The sequence below is a fragment of the Stegostoma tigrinum genome, chromosome 2 (genome assembly GCF_030684315.1).
Source record: "Stegostoma tigrinum isolate sSteTig4 chromosome 2, sSteTig4.hap1, whole genome shotgun sequence".
Taxonomy (NCBI): Eukaryota; Metazoa; Chordata; class Chondrichthyes; order Orectolobiformes; family Stegostomatidae; genus Stegostoma; species Stegostoma tigrinum.
The window spans coordinates 68,950,065-68,974,305 of NC_081355.1; the positions used below are offsets into that span (position 1 = coordinate 68,950,065).

General features: G+C 43.1%; 1 protein-coding gene across 4 annotated transcripts in view; it reads right to left on the reverse strand.

Moving 5' to 3' along the window:
* dgkb (diacylglycerol kinase, beta) overlaps positions 1 to 24,241 on the reverse strand; it is a 752,355-nt gene that overhangs the window by 497,464 nt on the left and 230,650 nt on the right. For all 4 annotated transcript variants that reach the window (XM_048520589.2, XM_048520551.2, XM_048520559.2 and 1 more), the window contains exons 11-13: positions 13,085 to 13,173; positions 12,868 to 12,984; positions 2,066 to 2,164 (exon numbers count right to left, since the gene is read on the reverse strand). In XM_048520589.2, the coding sequence (XP_048376546.1) occupies positions 2,066 to 2,164; positions 12,868 to 12,984; positions 13,085 to 13,173 (305 nt within the window). The remainder of the gene's footprint in view (positions 1 to 2,065; positions 2,165 to 12,867; positions 12,985 to 13,084; positions 13,174 to 24,241) is intronic.

The window sequence follows — 24,241 nt, forward strand, 5'->3', positions numbered from 1 at the left end:
AATATAATTTGGAGTTTCTGTATTCAGAAGAAGCTGTCCACATAAGCTTTGGTGATGTAAAGACTGCCCCACACTGGTGTCAGAGTAGCAATGCCTCAGTAGTGCATCTTCCAGCTGCTCAGTCTATACTACTGAGAAAATTCTGTCATAGCTAACTCCCCTTCACAAACTGAGGTAAGATTTCCCGGTAACTACAAGTCATAAAATCAACATATCACATGCAGGATAGACGGAACGACCTCTAACAGGCAACTGAATAATGCACACTCACTATTGGCCCAATTACTTTCTGCCATTTAACCCTGAATTACTCAAAGACAATATCAGGTGTTCATTCCTGGGGGTTCATTATTGTCTTCACTATCTTAGCAGTGATCGGGAAGAATGGACTTCCCAGCCTTTAAAGATGCCCAGTCATTAAATTCAATGAAGTTAATACTCAGCATATTATATGATGCAAAGGAATAAAAGTAGATAAATTCAGCCCTTCCAGTCCTTTTTGTCATTCAATTACATAACAGCTGATTGTTATGCCAGTTTCATTCACCTCTGTTGGTTTTATATCCCTAAAACACAAAAAAAATCACCATCTTAGTGTTAAAACTTCCAGTTCACCTAACCTCAGCAGCTTCTCTGGAGGGTTTAGGGTATTTGGGATAAACAGTTCTAGATGCTCATGACCCACTCTGTCAAGAAGGTTCTTTTATATCTCCATGGGATGTAGGTATCATTTCCCGGGATAGCCAACACTTACTGAAATCACCTCACTAACAAATTATCATCCCAATGATGTTGAAGAAAATATATGAAGGCACAGGCAACAATGGCTTAACAATTAAAATTGCACAAGTTCATATGATGAGAACTGGAATGGGAGAAGTATCTCTAACAGTTATCGGGCTACACTGGTTTGCAGAAATTGGGTAAGCGGAGGTCTGAAGCAAATTGAAAACAGGGATGAGAAATAAAGTTGTGCATTTGTTGGATTGTGAGCTGCTGTAGGTCAGCAAACATAGGGGTTGCAGATCATTGGGACTTATTAGGGGTTGGAGGTTAGAATATGGGAGCAGAATTTTGGATGAGTTTATGGACAGTGTAAATTAGGAGTCTAACCAGAAATGCATTGGAGTAATCAAGTCTAAAAGTGACAAAATAAGATGCAAACTCTAGGATGATCAGAATGCTGGAGGTGGAACCAAGACGTCTCAATGACGACATAGATTTTAATGGGAACTCTACCAAATTTCACACCGAGATTGCGAGCAGTCAGGTTAAGTCCTGGACAGTTACCAGTGATAGGGACAGGGGTAGAGTCAATGCTTAAAACATATAGTTTGTAGCACTGACCAAAGGGAATAGTTTTGGTCTTCCCACCAATAAGAAATGGAATTTCCACAATGTACAAGCAGTGCAGGGATCTAGAGCAGCAATGGTTAGGTATAACTGACTGTTATCAGCATACTGTTGTCAGATGCTGACACTGAGTTTCCACATGGTGTCACTGAGGAACAGGATGTAGGTGAGAAAAAAGGGGAGGATCTAATACAAGGACATTTATGAAGACTATCAGCCTAAATTCATGCTATACTCTGCCATAGGTGTAAACTCCATGCCAGAGCATAAATGCATAATATTTTCCCACATGTAATCATGGAATGTAATAGTGTTTAATTTATTGTAGTTGTTCGCTATTGTTTATACAATTTAGTGTATGCATCAACTATAAGCTCCTAGTAGGAAACCACAATTAAGGACAATTTGGGCCATTGCAGTATGGGCTTAAAGAAAGCATACATGCTTTCAAACGTAACTCCTAACAGGGAGCTTAGAAGCAGTGAATTTACCCTTTGAATCACAGCCATCCCTGGTTTCTCATCAAATGACATCAGTATACAGAGATTACTTCTTTATCACACAATGCTGAGTCTGAGTATTTGGTTTACAAAATATCTGGATTTTCTTTTTTGTAGAGTAATAACAGATTATTTGCTATATTGCATGTCAATATTTTGGAGTTCACGCTTTTTTGAAGAGCGCAAGAGATGTTACAACATTGACAACTTACCAATACAATGGGACAAATCGAGGAAGGCGGTAAAATATGATCTTTCAGTGGTCCGCAATCACATTCAGGTTTCACGTGGGAAGCACACTTGTTGTGGAGCTGTTTTGTTCAAAATAAAACATGTTAGGAGATGTCTGAATGCTTGGAACCAAGCTAGCATTGAAAGTCAATAACAAAAACTCAGAAACTGGTTACCCCATTTAGCATTGCCATTGATAATTGTTTTAAGGAACTATTTCTGCTTCACCATCATACTTTTACCAGAACTGCACAAACTTTATTTTCATAAGTAAAGATTTCTGCCACCCATCTGGCAAAGTTAAGATATGGGCATTCAGAGCCATTAACACCATTAAATATCAAGTTGAGAATATAGTACAAATGTATTGACATCTCATTCGCTAATTCTGTCAATCTCTGACTTGTACTTCTTGATATCTAAACACGCTCTTTGGTTCTTTCCCACAGCAGCTGATTTGGTGCTAATTGGCCAGAACATGACTGATCAACAAAAGTATATGTACAGTATTCCAAATGTGGTAAATTTAGTCTGGCTACCAGCTTTTCACAGGCATTGCTCATTTCTTTAAAGGAAGTTAAGTTGTGCATGAGTTATTTTGCTAAGAAAATTAAAGCAGAATAGATAATATTGACATTGGGTATACAATGCAAAGTTAACTAACTTCCAATTAAGATCTTGAGGAACTTAACTTAAATAACTAAAAAGTCTATTTTCCACTACATATTCATTCTTTTATGCAGAAAGACATTGGGATTTGAGCTCCAGACACTTGTTAGCAAAGCTAACTGTTGAGCACAGCACCTGACACTGTCTGAGAGGAAGTAATAAGGAGAAACTGGAGTCATTCCTGCTCGAGAACTTCCCTCAGCTTCCAAAACAAAATACAAGCTCAGAGAAAGAAAACAAAAATTCAGGAAAACTAAAATAGAAAGGACCAGGCTAGCAAAACAGAGTCAGAAATAAGTAAGGAAGAAGAAGATACTTCCTGAATAGAGTATTAGGAAAATAGCTCAAAAACTGTAGCCATGGGATAGTGGAGTATGTGTAGTGTTAGAAAATAATACCATGGAAATTTATGGACATAAGCAAAGTAAGGAGGTGCTGCAAAATAATAAGCTTAGACTTCCATGATAGAAGAAAACTAGGTGGAAGGGTTCACCAACTGATTGTGATATTGTCAGAGCAAAACAAATCATCAATTCTGAGATAACAAGATGTGGAACTGGATGAACACAGCAGGCCAAGCAACATCTTAGGAGTAGGAAAGCTGATGTTTCGGGCCTAGACCCTTCATCATCTGAAGGCCCAAAATGTCAGCTTTCCTGCTCCTAAGTAGCTGCTTGGCCTGCTATGTTCATCCAGCTCTACACCTTGTTATCTCGGATTCTCCAGCATTTGCAGTTCCTACTATCTCTGACATCATTTCTGAATACAGCTATGGGCAAAACATTAATGACAAACCAGTCTCAATTACTATATACAGCGTTGCTTTTGCTAGGAGGTGAAAGAATGAAACAAATAGAGTCACCACTGACTAGTTTTCAATAGATTGCTCATGTTAAGTGATGCCACCCTTCAAGCTGGATTTAATGCAGTCCTTTACAACAGGTACCATAGCGACTGACTCAGTCAGGGGGAAAATTATCATTCCACACTCCTGGCACCTGGAGAACCTCCCCAATTCAAATCAGAGAGCAGAAGGGACTGTAAATGAATTCTCAAGAGCTGGTGGTGGGACGTCAATTCAATGCATTAATGAGTTAATTTCTACCTACTATCCCTCAGCCCATCACATTCAATGTTGGATCAGGGACTTAATTGGAGTTTCTTGGCTCTCCTGCACCCAAGGATCTATACCCAGTTAGGTTTGCCAGTGGCCTCCTGACATCCCTTGTTATCAGGCTCTCTACTCCCAATCAAGTAACGCAATATCAGAAATGAGAGGGCTGTTAAAACCCAAAGTCCTGCCCTCATCTGAGGCTTTAGCCATCCTCTATCCCTGACCTTACCCATCCTTGTTCACTGTGTTTGGCATCTCATGATTTAGGTTATGGATGCATTGCCCAAATTGCCACTACTTTGACACACTGGCACTGAGCCAGTCTCTGCCTGGCTAGCAATTCTTGGTGACCGAGCCATCTGCCGTCTGGTCCTGTACTGTGGGGAAATCCTGACAGCAGATACTTATGTACCTTGCTTCCCCCATGAGAAATGACAGTAAACACCTCTCATTTCCAAAGTGTTGGGTGTGAAACACTCAGCTGCCCTGAATCTAGCCCTTATTTAACCCAACCTAAAGAAATAGTGATGCCCTTCCCCTAACCATGAATAATGCTACGGCATAACTTATTTCTCCCCTGGATACTGAGGCAGAGAAAGAAGCTGATTTTCCCATTTTACAAGCGTAAATGTTCACTGTAGTGGGATTTTACAGTACTAAAGCGGTGTGTTATTTCAAATTATTTATTATGAAATAAAATGGTGGAACCTAAGTTTTGAGATAGTCTTTCTGAAGAATGACCATTTCATATTTATCTGTTGCCTTTGAAAGTATCAAGATGCCCTACGCAATTCATAAGACTGAATTCATTTTGAAGTGTAGTCATTGTTATTTTGTCAGCGAATTTGACAGCTAATGAACACAGAGCAGAGTTCCACAAACAATGACATCAGTTACTCTGTCTTGGTGATGTTAATTGTGGAATAATTTGGCTAGGTTACCAGAAGAACTGAAGCCATGGAATGATTTTTTTAAAAAACACATCCACCTGATCAGACAGATGGAGTCTCACTTTAATGTTTCATCTGAAAGATAATATATCTGCCAAAACAGCACTAAGCTGAAGTGTCAGACTGAATTATATAGTGACTCTACACCAGCATCTGTTAATGTTTCTACCACTTGTATAAGACGTATGATTTGGAATTTCTAGGATATGATGGTGCTTGAAAGAGTGAAATATTGTTACCTTTACTTTTAAGATAATCAAAATTAGGGAATGCAGAGGTGGGAAATGTGAGACATCGTCACCTTTATGCAGAAAGTCTCTTCCTGAAGAACTATCAGACCCAATGCCAGGACACTCACTAATATAGCAATATAGTGTTGTGTGTGAAGACCCCTTCAAGCCCAACGTGGTACAGCATGGATGAAAATGGGCACCTTTTTGGTCTAACTAGAAGAACAAATGCTGTTGAAGAAATAAAAGTCCATTGCATGACTACTATTCTTTACAGATCACTTGAATATGACCTACTTTACTACAAAGGCTGAGGAGTTCACTAGCGTCAAGTCTGTCTCTTATGAGCACCTACTTTACTCTGACTAAGATTTCATGGTATCAGCACAATTGATGGTGCTTAATGCACTCACATGATTAAAGTTTTCAGATACTTATATAGCATTTATCACTGGTCATTGCTAATACATGTTGACTCCTGGTTTTCCAAGACCTTGGATTTAACACTCGTATGTTTGTACTGAAATACCTTTGTGATCTTGCCCATCCTATCTCTAACCATCTACATCACTACAACACACCCCGCCCTGAAAAAAAAGCTCTCCATTCCCATATTTCATAGCTAGAGATAATAAGAACTGCCGATGCTGGAGTCAGCGATAACACAACATGGGGCTGAAAGAACACAGCAGGCCAGGCAGCATCACAGGAGCAGGAAAGCTGATGTTTTGGGTTGAGAACTTTCTTCAGAAAAGGGTCCCGACCCTAAACGCCAACTTTCTTGCTCCTCTGATGATGCCTGGCCTACTGTGTTCCTCCAGCTCCACACTGTGTTATCCCATACTTCATATTGTGCATTTCTGTACAGCACCATTTGTGATATACAGATGATCCCTCTCTCGCGTCCTTTGCCTCTGTTCCCTCTTTTAAGATCCTATTAAAAGTCAACCTCTTTGTTAAACCACTGTTGATGAAAGCCAGGGAAACAGACAGTCAGACCTCAACTTTTGTCTCCGAAAGACAGCAACTCTCATTTTTGACGGTATCAACCTAAATTATGAAATGAAAGTCAGATGTGGGTTGTTTTTGAATTCTCAATCTTCTGATTTAGTCATGATTCTGTTTTTAGAATGCAGATCAGCTCCAAAATTGTAAATATATAAACCTCTGCACTATCATGTTTAACTTTACAAAGCTAAACACAGAGATAAATTGAGCTGCAACTCTGGAAAAAAAATGTTCACCAAGCCAAATTATGTCCTCTAATCATCTACCCATTAAAGTTATGAAGATCTTTATTTCTAGACAAGCATTTCAATTCTAATACCTCAGATCCTTAGGTATTCTATCAATTCTTTTGAGTAATGTAATTGTGCTAAGGCTGTCAAAGCAAATCTCCAGTGTGAAGCGCTAGATGAATAAATCTTTCTTGCAACTACATAATCCATGAAATGAACCTCAGAAGAACAATTAAAGATCTGAAGACATGACACTGAGGAGTTGCTGTTCCACATTAGCATGCAATCTCAGATTAATTACATATTGTACATGATGCATATGATATTCCAAAGCTATATTTTCCTATTAGGTGCAAGGCTTTTCTTTTATTGTTTAGAAGCCTGTCCTTTTATATTAATATTTTAAATGCCTGAACAATTAACTTGCTTGACAGTTACAGCAGTTTACTGTGTCGATGAAGGTTTTCCTTTCAACGTTAACACTCAAAATCAAAATTTAAAGCAAAGATATTCTTCACTATTGCAATGTTGGTTCTGAAAATGCTGTGGCATGAGAAGGATTCATCATGATAACACAGCACATACAGCAACATCTGGATACATGTTCAACCTTCTGTGACACTCCATGTTCTTAACCCAAGCCATTAAATGGCAGACAGGAATTGGTTGAAACCCAGCTGTTGCTGTGTGGAGGGCAAGATAGCCAACAAGGAATATCATCAGCCAAACACTTAGGTGCATTTTATCATGATTGATTGGAAGCTACATCAATGAAAATGTAGAAAAGGCTTGCTCACTCACTAGTTTACCTACTGTTAATGTGTGCTCAATAGCAATTGTGATTAATAATCAACAGAGAGTTTGATGGCAGATATAACAGCATACATAATCTTTTGAATGCTTAGGCAGCACAATATATTTTATTGATTACATCTACTTATTCAAACTACATTATAAACAGGATTAAACTACAATTAACAACATTGTAGTTTATTAAACTTAAAGAATCACATGTAAAAATCAGGATTTCCATCAAAAACAGATGTAACTTCTTGGCTTCCCTCTCAAAAAACAAATCTGTCTATACAAACATTTGAAACTAATCCCCTGCCAGCTCATGTACATTGTGGAAAAGAAAAACAACCACCTTAAGCCCCAACAAAGTCTGCAGGTTACTAGGCAACAGAGCATATGGCCAATAAGATTGAACCTGTACATTTCCTTTGTCAAAATAGAAGATTTGGAAACAAGCCTTTGCCTCTCACATCAGCAATCAAGAGGTCAGGCGAAACATTGTAATTTCTAATAATTAACACTTGTCTTTATAGTATTAAAATAATAATTATAGCTAACATGAAAAATAACATATAAGGTCTGTGTTAAGGAAAAAAGACTCGAATTGGTTCTTAAACACATGCTGTTTTTCTCAACTAACTAGTCGGAGGAAAATAGGTTATTTCTTAAAAAGAAAACCTGCGTATTAAGTTCAAATTAAAAGCAGACTCTGAAATCAAGTGCCTGACCTCTGACTGGTGCACAGAGATATTTATGCAGAGAAGTTCACTTACCACAGGTAACTAAGCAACAGAAAATTAAGAACCAAGTAGGGTTAATTTACTAAGGACACCAAGGCATCATTGTACAGCAATTCAGTGGCACTGTAATCTCATTCATTTGTCACGCAAATTCCCAACTGCAATGGCGTGGCTACTTGTACGCTAATTAATGCTCACCAGGCGATACAACATTAAATGAATGCACCTCAATGAGCCATTGAAATTTAATGATAAATAGGAGGTCTATAGTTTGGCTGTGTGCAGGCTTAACAAGAAAATTATCAAATTGCCACATTTATAAAAAAACTCTGATGGACTTTGTGGGAAGCAGATCTTGTTCTTTTGCTTATTGATAAAATTGAATGTTAATTGCAGATTTAATAAACAACAAGTTCTCAGCTTCTTCTCCAAGTCATGCAGGAGACTAGGCTAACTTTGGGTTGCTTAAGGATTGAGCAAGTGAGCCAAGTACTTCTCCTGGACCCAAATGTGTTTCCACTTGATAACTAGAACAGTAAATATTATGCATTAAAATAATTCAAATTGGTTGCATGTCCTTTTGTACACCAGATGTTGCTCAGGGGAAATAATAGTCACGAGCCACAAAATAATGACGTAGGTTTTGCGTCACTGTTCAACAGAAATAAATATTGCACTGTAAATATCACTAGCCTGCCTTGTTTGTTGTTGAGTAGGCTCCTGGAAGCTGTTGCTACTGGGCTGGGCTCACGAATCATGTGATTAAAGTACAGAGATCAAATACGGCAGTTCGCACTCAATTACCAGCAACAAAAAGTGTGGAGTTTTACCTAGCTGAACTGAGACTTTTTTTAAAGCCATGAAAAGTTTCTTCAAAACACTCATTTCCAAGGAAATGATTACACCACAAAACATTGCAACACAAACAGTTTCAAAATATTTACCTGAGTTGTGATAATGTGATGTTCTCAGCGCTAATCTTTTCTCCGATATTTTGTGGAATCACTGGGCAGAGGCTGTCTGCTTTTGCTACTATGGCTGAAAATTTATAGAGGCAGTTTCCAAGTGCACTCCCAACTGCTGATTTTGAATCCACACTAACAGATTTGGGAGGGCAACAGATCTATCTATATGATGCTCATGACCCCTAAGTGAGGATGCTCCACGACTCAGACAGTGCATAGCTCTGTGTTGTACCCTTAAACTGCCTTGCCTTTGCACTGGAGTACATGGTCACACACATGGTCATTTTGGAAAAAGAACAGCGTAGACTTTGGAAACTCACTGCCCCTTTCTCCATATTGCTCCATAATTAATATCATATTCACTGCAACCACAGCTCCACAGATATTAGCAGTTCTTCAGGAGGGATTCCATAATTCATGTCCAATACTACGCATTATTTAACCATGGATGGTAACAGAGCCAAGCACAAATATATCCTAATTTGATACAAAAGCCGAAATTGCTTGAGAACACAGGTCTGACACATCTGTGGGAAGAAAGCGGCACGGTGGCTCAGTGGTTAGCACTGTAGCCTCACAGTGCCAGGGACCCAGGTTCTGTTTGGAGTTTGCACATTCTCCCCGTGTCTGCATGGGTTTCCTCCGGGTGCTCCGGTTTCCTCCCACAGTCCAAAGATGTGCAGACTAGGTGGATTGGCCATGATAAATTGCCCGTAGTGTTCAGGGGTGTGTGGGTTGGAGGGAATGGGGATGGGTTTGGGTGGGATGCTTTAAGGGGCAGTGTGGACTTGTGGGGCCGAAGGGCCTGTTTTCACACTGTAGGTAATCTAATCTAATCTAATTTAGAACTGGAGCTGGCTTTTGCCGGGTCTCCGCTTTTCCAAGGGTCCCTGAGCCCAGGTATCAGACAGGGCTATCAGCTATTTAAAGGGAACAGTACACAGGAATCTTGCTGTGGACTTGGGGTCAGGCTTTTCTTGGGATCTAAGGACCAGGTCTTCTGCAGGAGAACATGAGATCATGCTTTTTGGTGATGGGTGTACAGATGATTGTAAGAGGGGTGAGAGGCAATGAAGGTTGCAAAGGAAGATGGGGGAAATGGAGGCTGCGAAAGGGATGGGACAGGCAACTGCAATACAGTAGTGGGAGGAGAATGCGGCAAGATGGTCTTTTTTGAAGGAACGGGAGAAGATGAGGAAACAGCAGGTTGCAGAGGATGCTGCAAGAAGACAGACAAGGATGTGAGGAGGAGAGAGGGAGGCTAAGACGGAGAGAACAACTTGAAATCTGCCAGCAAAGAAACAGCCAGCCAATTAAAAGCAGAGGATTTTGAGGAGTATTGAGGAAATCTTTCTGCACCCCAAGTTTGGTAGGGATCTGGGTTGGAAGGGTAGTTCAGGCAGGAAATCTCACAACCTTTAAGTAATACATGGCTGCAATTTGGAATGTTATAACATTCAAGACCATGGACCTACTGCAGGGAAGTGGGACAAGTGTAGATGCTGTGTATTTTTGATGATACAGACCCAATAGGCAGAAAGTCCTGTTCTTAGTGAGACCGCTTCAGTTTAGGATACCTGTTCAGTATGTACGAATTGGACCGAAAGATCTGTTTCTGTGCTGTATGACTGCGATTAACGAAGAGTCAGGAAAACTTTAAATCACTTAAGTAATAAACTCATTGCAAATTTCTAGTTTAAGGCTGTAGAGGTTCAGGAACATGGGGAAAAGGTAGCCCAGGCTATTGAAATGAACACATTCCTATTTGTTTCAGTTAAGCCTGAATAGAAAATCTTAGATAAAGGGGTGAGACTGCCTGTTTGAAATTACAGAATCATAGAATCCCTACAGTGTGGAAACGAGTCCTTTGGCCCAACAAGTCCACTCCGACCCTCAGAGCATCCCACCCAGATCTGTGCCCCTATAACCCACCTAATCTACACATCTCTAAACACTGCTGGCAATTTAGCATGGGCAATCCATCTAGCCTGCACATCTTTGGACTGTGGGAAGACACCAGAGATAATCATTGCCTGCCAGTAAATGTGGTGAAATTCATGCTTACCAATCAGCAAGCTAAGATTAAATGTTGTCTACTTATTACCACAGGTCATCATATGCTGCTCCATTATCAAAAGAATTAAGAATAGAGAAGAACATTAATACTGTCAACTGTTACAGTCACAGTATATTTCATTGATTATGGCAAGTCTTTTTTTTCTATAGCTAGTCATAGCTGAGAGGTAACATTTGCCTCAGTGTTAGAAGATTGCTCAAACCTAGACTGGGAAGCCAATGCATTGCTACATGACAACAAAGTGTGAAGCTGGATGAACACAGCAGGCCAAGCAGCATCTCAGGAGCACAAAAGATGACATTTCGGGCCTAGACCCTTCATCAGAGAGAGGGATGGGGAGAGGGTTCTGAAATAAATAGGGAGAGAGGGAGAGGCAGACCGAAGATGAATAGAGGAGAAGATAGGTGGAGAGGGGAGTATAGGTGGGGAGGTGGGGAGGGGGTAGGTCAGTCCGGGGAGGACAGACAGGTCAAGGAGGTGGGAAATGGAGGTGCGGCTTGAGGTGGGAGGAGGGGATAGGTGAGAGGAAGAACAGGTTAGGGAGGCGGGGACGAGCTGGGCTGGTCTTGGGAAGCAGTGGGGGGAGGGGACGAGCTGGGCTGGTTTTGGGATGCAGTGGGGGAAGGGGAGATTTTGAAGCTTGTGAAGTCCACATTGATAATATTGGGCTGCAGGGTTCCCAAGCAGAATATGAATTGCTGTTCCTGCAACCTTCGGGTGGCATCATTGTGGCACTGCAGGAGGCCCAGGATGGATTGTTGCATGATCTTTGAAGTTTTTTGGATGAAGTGGTAAACTGAATTCTTATCTATGCCCTCAGGTGGATGTAAATGATCTAATAGCGCTACTTAAATAGAAGAGGTTCTCCCAGTCTACTCTACTCTAGTGTGTGTTCTAAATATTTATTCTGGATTCAAAACATTAACTTTTTTTTCACAGATACCTCCAGACCCATTGAGTTTCTCCAGCATTGTGTGTTTTTTTTTATTCTAGTAGCCAAATAGTTTGCTTTTTTTTTTAAAAATGTTTGGAAACAGCTTTGTAGTCCATTTTGTTTCTCACTATTATAATTTTTAGGGAGAAGTATCTTTGTCAGATCAGATGAAACTTCTGTTTTTGGAACACCAACGTATTTGTTTCATACTTCTTTAAAAAGAATTACATTCATTAGAAACTTCTCCCCACTATATCTAATTTGAACTAAACTCATTCATCTGAAATTTTAGCACTGTTTTTCGCTTCACAGATTCTGCCTGTCCTACTCAGCATTTTCTCTTTGTATTGTAACTGATCTTAATTACTCAACTGATTTATTTGTTAACATTTGAAACACATGAAATTATTGACATTCTACAACCTTATGGCTTTCCATTATTCTCCATTTAATTGTCTACAACATAATATCAAAAGCAGTTAAAACAAATGTCCGTTTCTTTCTAAACAAAACAGACAGTGAGATGAAATCATGTTCTGCAACCTATATTAAATAGATTTGAGATGCATGAAATTCCTCTTCTGTTTTTCTGAAAAGTTGAAAAAAGTGGAGCAAAAACATTTGTTAGCAGCACTTCATAGCTCCCATTTCAACAAAAACACAAAGCAATGGATTACTCAGAAATAGTAACAACTGCCGTTGCTGGAGTCAGAGGGAACACAGTGTGGAGCTAGAGGAACACAGCAGGCCAGGCAGCATCAGAGGAGCAGGAAAGCTGACGTTTCAGGTCGGGACCCTTCTTCAGAAAAGAGTCCCGACCTGAAACATCAGCTTTCCTGTTCTTCTGATGCTGCCTGGCCTGCTGTGTTCCTCCAGCTCCATACTGTGTTATAAGCAATTGATAACCTCCGTTAATTACATCGCCATGAAAGAACACATGGTGCCATGAGGTTTTGCTGTATATTCATATTTGAAAAATAAGCACCTAAAAAGATAGATTCCCCGTTGGGATATCCTCTGGTCTTGTGGCATTAGTTGCTATTTGTGAATGGATGGAGCTACAATACTTACAGTGATCTGACACCATACACAGTGAAGACCTGTAAGCCCCTGATAACATTTGATGGCTTTATGGCACTTGTCACATTTTTTTGGGCAGTTTCCTTCCACCCAAAAGTGATGCATTACCTATGGGGAGACATGCATATCATCGGTTCAGAAAAATATCAACTCTGGAATTTGAAGTAAATGCAATTCACAGTGAGAGTTAAATTAGAGAATGGCTTACAGTAGCATTCTTTTTTGACTTGACATAGGTGTTAATGCAGGATAGTGGGGCTCTGGCCACGCAACGCTCATGAACTGTATACTTGCAGACTACAAAATTAAAAATATAGATCAGTCAACTTATTCTTTACACACCAAGACAAAACCAGTTTAAGCAGTTTATCAAGATGACAAGTATTTTTTTCCTGCAAGATAAAAGCAGATTATAATCAAAAAAGATATATTCATAAACATTCAATGCTTGAAAATAATAAAATATCAGGTGGAGACTCTTCATTTACTAAGGATCTTTAGTCAAAAGGCAATGTGATTACTTTCTCTTTACAGGCAACTGAAGATGGAAGCAAGAATCTGCCATTCAGTTCAAGCCTGTTTCACCGTTCACTAAGATCATAACCAATATTTTCTCCAAGCTATGAGCCAGTACACAGCACAACAGTCTATCAAATGTCCTGCATTTAATTATAGCATCTGTACATATCCTGATCATTATATGTGGATTACTGACACTCTAGCCCATAAGCAAAGAATCTGTTGACTCTCCCATGACAGGAAATTAATGGATGAACACCAAACCTGCCTTGGCTAATCAGATGGAATTAATGGCCGAAACTCACTCGGAGCTCGAAGCTATATCGCTCAGCAGATGTCTTTCATAGGGCCTCCACATCAACACTTCTGCTCATTACTTTCCTGCTCATAGTTCCACTCATTTCCCCCTTCCCTCTCAGCAAGCGAGGGCTCAGCAAAGTGAAATGACAAAGCAGGAAGTTTAGAGGGACCAGGGACAAGTGAGAGTGTTGGGCAGGTAATGGTGGCAACTTAGAAGAGATGGCAAACCGAAGGCAGCAAGCAATGAATGGGAAGCAAGTCAAAGGAGTTAGCCATTCTGACTGCCTAGCAACTCCGTTGCCCCAGCTGAGAAAGAGGAAACAATAGCTACTGTTGGAACGACAAGCAGTCTAAAAGAAGAGGAGAAGACGCCCTCAGTATTGAGGTAGATCTAAGGATTTCGAGCAGATCCAGCTGGGAGATCCCAGCATGGGTGTATGGGACTGGTTCTGACAAGACAGCAGAGGAAGCACAGAACATGGGGCTACAAAACAGGAGTATGCTCCCAGTGGCTCAAAAAGGAGATGCCCCCTTCTTGTTTGACAACAGCACAAAGCTGCAGTGCACCACCTTGACCCACCCTGACTCTCAGATTCAAAAATTACTTCAGAGCCACATTGACACTTTAAACTGGCAGCTCACTGGCAACTTAAGGAGCTTGAAGAGATCTGAGAGTGTGCAGGCAGGTAATGTCTGACTTGTCCTCCATAATGCATGCACTGATATAGACTGTCAAAACCACCGCATACATTATTTAACATTTTCATGGATGAAACAAACACAAAAATTGCTTCTAATGTATATCTTATTAAACTATCAAGGAAGTAGGCAGATGAAAAAAAAATAAGAAACTCATTTGCTTTAATGATGCTTTAACTTTTTTTTTGGCCAACCCAAGGTGTGCTTGAAAAAAATTCAAAGGGTAAGTCAAAAATATACAAAATTGTGTTTCCTCTATCAAATGAATTGTAATCCTCACTTCTGGATAAAATGTGAGCAATCTGGTCATTGGTCACTTTGAATGGAAAATGCTGCTTTCCAATGCAGTGATTACTGGTGGGTTCAGGCATGCTCTTAACAAGGCAGGCCAAGATGATTCAGTACAGATGAGGCGGACACACACCAGACCTGGGTCAAAACGGAGTACATTAAACTTAACACCAGCAGCAGAAAGATAATAGATTTATTTTATTCATTTTCTACTACATGACAAATAACCAACAATAAGAATAGAGCCACCAAAGAGAAGCATCATTCCGTACATGCATTCTATGGTGGGGATGGGTTATGCTGGACTATAGAGCCTAAATCAGGTTATATGTATGTTAGTTTATCGCTGACTTGAAGTAGCAGAGACTCATTTGCACCTAATTTCTACTTATTACTTAAAGATTTTGATTTGATTGATTATTGTCCCGTGTGCCAAGATACCAGTGAAAAATATTGCTTTGCATGCTAACCAGACAAATAATGCCTTAGACAAGCACATTAAGGTGGTGGAAGAGAATGCAGAATACAGTGTTACAGCTACAGAGAAGGTGCAGAGAAAGATCAACTCTAACATATGAGAGGTCCATTCATAAGTCTTAATAGTGAGGAAGAAGCTGGTCTTAAATCTCTTGGTATGTGTTTTCAAAATTTTGTTAACGTTTCAGGTCTGGTGACCCTTCCTCAGAACTGACCCGAAACGTTAACTCTGACTTTTTCCTTCACAGATGCTGCTAGACCTGCTGAGCTTTTCGAGCAATTTCTCCTTTTGTTCCTGATTTATAGCATCCGCAGTTCTTTCGGTTTCAATTCAAAATTTTGTATCTTCTGCACAACTTATAATAGTCACTGAAATCACTTTCATAAATAGACACAGCAAATCATTGCACATATAAGTGATAGTTTTGCTCATTCAAAACTATAATGATAGCCCTTCCCAAATATCGTGGGATTTTTCATAATGTCTTGAATGCCCCTAGCACTGATGTACTAATTCCAGATTGTTCAAACTTTCCATGGCCGTAAGCTCATCACATTATCAATTTAATCAGTCAAACTCACATTGCGGTACACTTCTGCTTGCTATATGTACAAACACATGAATTTGTCTTCTCAAGGAAATAGAAATATCTCAAGGCATGGTGTAAAACAAAGCATCAGTGAGACACTTGCTCCCTACTGTCTTCTCCATGACAATGCCTTCACCAGAGTCAACTTGTCAACCCAACCATTTTTCTACTTTTCATGCACTATAAATTAAAGTCATGGGAAAAGAGTCATACAGCATGGAAACAGACCCTATGGTCCAAATTGTCCATGCAAAGTTTCCCAAATTGAACTAGTCCCACTCACCTGCATTTGGCCCACATCCCTCTAAACCTTTCCTATTCATGTACCTACCCAAATGTCCTTTAAATGTTATAACTGTTACTGCATCTATCATTTCCTCTGGAGTTTGTTCCACATACAAGTAACCCTCTGTGAAAAAGCTGCCCCTCAGGTCCCTTTTAAATCTCTCTTCTCGTCTTAAAAATACTTTTGAACTCTCCAAACTTAGCAGAAAGAACTTTGCCATTCACCTTTCCTACGCCCCTCTTGATTTCATAAAATTCTGAGAGGTCATTCCTCGACCTCCTGTGCTCCAGTGAAAGAAGTCCCAGCCTATCCAGGATAACAAGGTGTGGAGCTGGATGAACACAGCAGGCCAAGCAGCATCTTAGGTGATGGAAAGTTGACATTTCAGGCCTGGACTGATGAAGGGTCTAGGCCCGAAACATCAGTTTTTCTACTCCTAAGATGCTCCTTGGCCTGCTGTGTTCATCGAGCTCCACAACTTGTTATCTCAGATTCTCCAGCATCTCCAGTTCCTATTATTTCACCCCAGCCTAACCAGGCTTTACTTATAACTCAAATCCTCCAGTCTCAGCAACTTCCTGGTAAATCTTTTCTGAACCAGCTCCAATTTAATAATATCTTTCCTACAGCTGAGCGACCAGAACAGTGCACAGTACTCCAAAAGTGACCTTATCAATATGCTGTACAACCTCAACATGATGTCCCAACTCCGAAACTTAATAGCTTGAGCAATGAAGGTAAGTGTGCTAAATGCCTTCTTAACCACCCTGTCGACCTGTGATGCAACTTTTAAAGAACTATGTGTCTGAAGCCCAGGTCTCTCTGTTCAACAACACTACCTGGGGCACTACCATTAACTGTATAAACCCTGCCCTTCTTCACTTTACCAAATGCATACCTTGCATTTATCCAAATTAAACTCCACCTTCCATTCCTCAGCCCATTGGCCGAATTTGTAATTTTAGATAACCTTCTTAGCCATTGACTATATTGTGGCACAGTGGCTCAGTGGTTAGCATTGTTGCTTCACAGTGCCAAGGATCCTGGTTCAGTTCCACTCTTAGGTGTCTTTGTGGGTTTCTTCTGGGTGCCCTGGTTTCGTCCCATAGTACAAAAATGTGCTGGTTAGGTGTTTTGGCAATGCAAAATCACCCATATTGTCCAAGAATGTGCAAGTTAGGTGGATTAACCATGAGAAATTCAGGGTTACAGGGAGAGGGTAGGAGGGTGGGTTTGGTTGGGGTTCACTTCTGAGGGTCGGTGTGTCAATCTCTACACCACTGGAATAATTCTATGATATACCATCAATTTTGATGTCATCCACAAACTTACTAACTATTCTTCCTAAATTCTCATCCAAATCTTTAACATAAATGATTGACAATGGAGCCAGCACTGATCTCTGCAGAACACCACTGGTCAAAGGCCTCCAGTCCAAAAAACAACCTTCTACCACTAACTTCTGTCTCTTATTGTCAAGCTAACTTTGTATCTACCTGACAAGTTCTCCATGAATGCTATGTGATCTAACTCTACTGGTCAGTCCACCATGCAGAACCTTGTTTAAGCCTTTACTAAAGACTGTGTAGACAAAGTCTACCTCTCTGCCCTCAACCTTTGTCGCTACGTCCTCAAAAAACACAATCAAGTTTGTGAGACATGATTTCCCATGCACACAGGCATGTTGATTATCCCTAATCAGTCCTTGCCTCTGCAACTGCATGTAAATGCTATCTCTCAATCCCCTCCAACAACTTACCCACCATTGATGTCAGACTCAGCAGTGTATAGCTCCCAGGCTTCTCCTTACAGCCTTTATTAAGTAAAGGCACAACATTAGCCGCCTCCAGTCCTTTGGCACCTCATCCATCGCTACAGAAATCCGTGGCCATTACTCTCAACTGGATCTCTGAACTTTATTCATTCATATGTATCCGTGAATCATTTCTGTGACAAATTGCCTTTCATGTCAGAATTCTTACACAACTGTCAGAGCTCCTATTGAATGGCTGAATGATAAGAGGGGTATGCAATAACCTAGACAGAGCAGCATGGTTAGCACTGCTCCCTCATAGTGCCAAGGGCCAGGATGCGATTCCAGCCTCAGGTGACTGTGTGGAGTTTGCACATTCTCCCCTATGTCCGCGTGGGTTTGCTCCGGGTGCTCCGGTTTCCTCCCACAGTCCACAGATGGGCAGGTTAGGTGGATTGGCCATGCTAAATTGTCTATATAGTGTTCAGGGATGTGTAGGTTAGGGGTGTTAGCTATGGGAAATGCAGGGATAGGGTAGGGGGATGGGTCTTGGTGGGATGGTCTTCAGAAGGTCTATGCGGACTTGTTGGGCCAAAAGGCCGTTTCCATACTGTGGGAATTCTGTGGTTCTATGGATTCTATTTATAATAACTTTTTCTACCTCATGTGGGGAGAAAGCCATTTAGAATTCCAGATGATATCAAGCAAAAAGCATAAGCACCACAAAACTCATGACAAACATGCCATGGATTTCCTGTGAGGCAACTCAAAGGCTGTCAGCATCAATGCAAAATCATAATGTGCACTGACAGAAAATCTATACTGCAAATGGTAAGTAGGTTAGGAACAGGCTGATGTGGAGTATAAGGTCAGGTATGGATCAGGTGAGCTGAATTTTGAGCGGTAGGTTGTTCAAGGCATGATTAAATGTACAAATTATAGGGGACAAATCAGAAGAAACTTGTTAGAATTTTCAGTGTGTGGAAAGTGCACTGAAGCAGATAAAGCTGGTGACTAAAGTGACAGATCAAGAGCATGAGATTCAGATTTATGGGATTGTGCACAGGATAAGACCAGAGTAGTATCAGAGATAATGGGAACTGCAGATGCTGGAGAATTCCAAGATAATAAAATGTGAGGCTGGATGAACACAGCAGGCCAAGCAGCATCTCAGGAGCACAAAAGCTGACGTTTCGGGCCTAGACCCTTCATCAGAGAGGGGGATGGGGAGAGGGAACTGGAATAAATAGGGACAGAGGGGGAGGCGGACCGAAGATGGAGAGTAAAGAAGATAGGTGGAGAGAGTATAGGTGGGGAGGTAGGGAGGGGATCGGTCAGTCCAGGGAGGACGGACAGGTCAAGGAGGTGGGATGAGGTTAGTAGGTAGATGGGAGTGCGGCTTGGGGTGGGAGGAAGGGATGGGTGAGAGGAAGAACCGGTTAGGGAGGCAGAGACAGGTTGGACTGGTTTTGGGATGCAGTGGGTGGGGGGGAAGAGCTGGGCTGGTTGTGTGGTGCAGTGGGGGGAGGGGACGAAATGGGCTGGTTTAGGGATGCAGTAGGGGAAGGGGAGATTTTGAAACTGGTGAATTCCACATTGATACCATATGGCTGCAGGGTTCCCAGGCGGAATATGAGTTGCTGTTCCTGCAACCTTCGGGTGGCATCATTGTGGCAGTGCAGGAGGCCCATGATGGACATGTCATCTAGAGAATGGGAGGGGGAGTGGAAATGGTTTGCGACTGGGAGGTGCACCCCACCGAACTCATCTCCACCTATCCAGACTCCATTTTCTCCCCTTTGGTCCAGGAACTCCCCACCTACGTCCGTGACACCACCCACGCCCTCCACCTCCTCCAGGGCTTCCAATTCCCTGGCCCCCAACACCTCATATTCACCATGGACGTCCAGTCCCTGTACACCTGCATTCCGCATGGAGATGGCCTCAAGGCCCTCCGCTTCTTCCTGTCCCGCAGGCCCGACCAGTCCCCCTCCACCGACACTCTCATCCGCCTAGCTGAACTCGTCCTCACACTCAACAACTTCTCTTTTGACTCCTCCCACTTCCTACAGACTAAGGGGGTGGCCATGGGCACCCACATGGGCCCCAGCTATGCCTGCCTCTTTGTAGGTTACGTGGAACAGTCCCTCTTCCGCACCTACACAGGCCCCAAACCCCACCTCTTCCTCCGGTACATTGATGACTGTATCGGCGCCGCCTCTTGCTCCCCAGAGGAGCTCGAACAGTTCATCCACTTCACCAACACCTTCCACCCCAACCTTCAGTTCACCTGGGCCATCTCCAGCACATCCCTCACCTTCCTGGACCTCTCAGTCTCCATCTCAGGCAACCAGCTTGTAACTGATGTCCATTTCAAGCCCACCGACTCCCACAGCTACCTAGAATACACCTCCTCCCACCCACCCTCCTGCAAAAATTCCATCCCCTATTCCCAATTCCTCCGCCTCCGCTGCATCTGCTCCCACGATAAGACATTCCACTCCTGCACATCCCAGATGTCCAAGTTCTTTAAGGACCGCAACTTTCCCCCCACAGTGATCGAGAATGCCCTTGACCGCGTCTCCCGTATTTCCCGCAACACATCCCTCACACCCCGCCCCCGCCACAACCGCCCTAAGAGGATCCCCCTCGTTCTCACACACCACCCTACCAACCTAAAGAGACTTGATGACCTGAGGGAGGTGGGGAAGGGGAATTCTTGCTCTATTTGTAGCTTTGTATTCTTGTGTCTGACTTGATAGGGTACAAAATGAAAAGCTTCAAAAACATGCCTCGTTTTTTTCAATAATACTCAAATTCCATACTACCAAGGAATTACTGCTGTTGCACTTACTCCACTCTGTGGATTTAATCTGACATGTAGCATAGTACACTTTCTCTTGTTCAAATTATTTGATTCAAATTACCTAAGTTTACGTATGACAAGTAAATGCCTAACTTAGTTTCTTAATTACATTGCCAACTTAAAATACCTGATTCTTTTAGCAGAAAAAAACAATATGAAGGATTCAGAATACCATTTAAGATTTTACCCATTTTTTTGTCATGCATAATCTGGGTTAGCTTTGAACAGTAAATCCACTGAAATGAAAACTGAGCAAAAAAATCCCACGTACAGTTCAAACATCCAAACATCCCTCAGTGCGAGTAGAAAATAATTGTCTTTTTTTGCCAAAGGTGATCACTCATTAAGTGGTCACTTCAGGAGATTTAATCTGAAGTGCTATTAAAGAGCTTTAGTTTTAATCAAAATAATGAAATATGTCAATTGCTCAATGATTAATAATCTATTAACACAACATTTTATGTTTCAAAGTTACATGATTAGATTAGGTTAGATTATCTAGAGTGTGGAAACAGGCCCTTTAGCCCACAAGTCCACACCACCCCTTGAAGCATCCCACCCAGACCCATCCCCCATATAACCCACTCACCCCTCTTTGGACTGTGGGAGGAAACTGGAGCACCCGGAGGAAACCCACACAGACACAGGGAGAATGTGCAAATTCCACACAGACAGTCATCTGAGGCTGGAATTGAACCCAGGTCCCTGGCGCTGTGAGGCTGCAGTGCTAACCACTGAGCCACCGTGCTGCCCCATGATGCTCAAGAAGTATTTATTACTTAGAAAAATCAGGTATTCTATCAGAGATAGTAGGAACTGCTGATGCTGGAGAATCTGAGATTACAAGGTGTAGAGCTGGATGAACACAGCAGGCCAAGCAGCATCATAAGAGCAGGAAAGCTGATGTTTCCAGCTTAGACCCTTCATTGGAAATGGGGGAGGGGAAGGGGGTTCTGAAAAAAATAGGAAGAGAGGGGGATGCAGATCAAAGATGGATAGAGGAGAAAATAGGTGGAGAGGAGACAGACAAGTCAAAGAAGTGGGGATGGAGCCAGTAAAGTTGAGTGTCAGTGGGGAGCTAGGGAAGGAATAGGTCAGTCCAGGGAGAACAGACAGGTCAAGGGGGTGGGATGAGGTTAGTAGGTAGGAAATGGGAATGCGGCTTGAGGTGGGAGGAGGGGATACATGAGAGGAAGAACAGGTTAGGGAGGCAGGATCTGGGATGGTTTTGGGATGTGGTGGGGGGGGAGGGAAGATTTTGCAGCTTATGAAATCCACATTGATACCATTGGGCTGCAGGGTTCCCAAGCGGAAAATAAGTTGCTGTTCCTGCAACTTTCGGGTGACATCGGTGTGGCACTGCAGGAGGCCCTGGATGGACATGTCGTCTGAGGAGTGGGAGGGGGAGTTGAAATAGTTCGTGACTGGGAGGTGCAGTTGTTTCTAGCGAACCGAGCGTAGGTGTTCTGCAAAGTGATCCCCAAGCCTGCGCTTGGTTTCCCCGATGTAGAGTAGGCTACAACAGGAACAGCAGATACAGTATACCACATTAGCAGATGTGCAGGTGAACATCTGCTTGACGTGGAAAGTCTTCTTGGGGCCTGGGATGGGGGTGAGGGGCAGGTGTAGCACTTCCTGCGGCTGCAGGGAAAAGTGCCGGGTGCGATTGGGTTGGAGGGCAGTGTGGAGCAGAAAAGGAAGTCACAGAGGGAGTGGTCCCTCCGGAAAGCGCACAAGGGTGGGGAGGGAAAAATGTCATTCGTGGTGGGGTCAGATTGTAGATGGCAGAAGTGTCAGAGGATGATGCATTGGATCCAGAGGTTGGTGGGGTGATACGTGAGGATGAGGGGTATTATTTTTTGGTTGTTATTGCGGGGACAGGGTGTGAGGGATGAGTTGCAGGAAATGCAGGAGACACGGTCGAGGGCATTCTCAAACACTGCGGCGGGGCATTTGTGGTCCTTGAAAAATGAGGACATCTGAGATGTACGGGAGTGGGATGCCTCATCCTGGAAGCAGATGCAGCGGAGGCGAATGAATTGGGAATTGGGGACAGCATTTTTGCAGGAAGGTGGGTGGGAGGAGTTGTATTCCAGGTAGCAGATCCAACGCATCATCCTCCGACACCTCCGCCACCTGCAATCCAACCCCACCACCAAAAACATTTTTCCCTGCCCAACCTTGTCTGCTTTCCGGAGGGACCACTCTCTCCGTGACTTCCCTGTCCGCTCCACACTCCCCTCCAACTCCACCACACACGGCACTTTTCCCCGCAGACGCAGAAAGTGCTACATCTGCCCTCACACCTCCCCCCTCACCCCATCCCAGGCCCAAAGGAGACTTTCCACATCAAACAAATGTTCACTTGCACATCTGCTAATGTGGTATACTGTATCCGTGATAATGGGAACTGCAGATGCTGGAGAATCCAAGATAATAAAATGTGAGGCTGGATGAACACAGCAGGCCCAGCAGCATCTCAGGAGCACAAAAGCTGACGTTTCGGGCCTAGACCCTTCATCCTCTCTGATGCCTGCCTCTTTATAGGCTACGTGGAACAATCCCTCTTCCATACCTATGCTGGCTGTAAACACCACCTCTTCCTCTGTTACATTGATGACTATATCAGTGCCGCCTCGTGCAGGAATTGGAAATTCTGAAAGAGGTGGAGGGCATGGGTGGTGTCACGGACGTAGTTAGGGAGTTCCTGGACCAGGGGGGAGAAAATGGAGTCGAGACAGGTGGAGATAAGCTCAGTGGGGCAGGAGCAGGCAGAGACAATGGGTCGGCCAGGGCAGTCAGGTTAGTGGATTTTGGAAAGGAGATAGAAGTGGATGGTGCAGGGTTGAGGAATGATGAGGGTTTGGAGGTTGTGGGTGGAAGATCACCTGAGGTGATGAGGTTGTGGATGGTTTGGGAGATGATGGTTTGGTCCTTGGAGGTGGGATCATGATCCAGGGGGCGGTAGGAGGAGGTGTCGGAGAGTTGGCGCCTGGCCTCCGCGGTGTAGAGGTCATCGCGCCATACTACAAAATGCGCCTCCCTTGTCCGTGGGTTTTCTGATGAGGTCGGGATTGGAGTGGAGGGAATGGAGGGCTGCCCGTTCTGCGGGGGAGAGGTTGGAGTGGGTGAGAGGGGTGGAGAGGTTGAGCCGATTGATTTCTCGACAGCAGTTGGAGATGAAGAGGTCGAGGGAGGGTAGGAGGCCTGGGGGTGGTGTTCAGGAGGAGGACTTGTGTTAGAGGTGGGAGAGGGGGTCAGTTGAGGGAGGGTTAGGCTCACGGTTAAAGAAGTAAGCATGGAGATGGAGGCAGCAGAAAAACTGCTCAACGTCCAAACATGACCGGTATTTGTTAATGTGTGGGTGGAGGGGGACAAAGGTGAGCCCCTTACTGAGAACTGACCGCTCGTCCTGAGTCAGGGGGAGGTCTTGGGGGATGGTGAAGACTCGGCAGGGCTCGTTGCGGAGTTGCGTCGGCTGTGGGCGGAGTTGCGCCGGTGTCGGCGGTGGGCGGAGTTGTGTCCGCGTCCGTGACGGGCGGAGCGGTGTCAGCAGTGGGCAGAGCGGAGTAGGCGGCGACTGC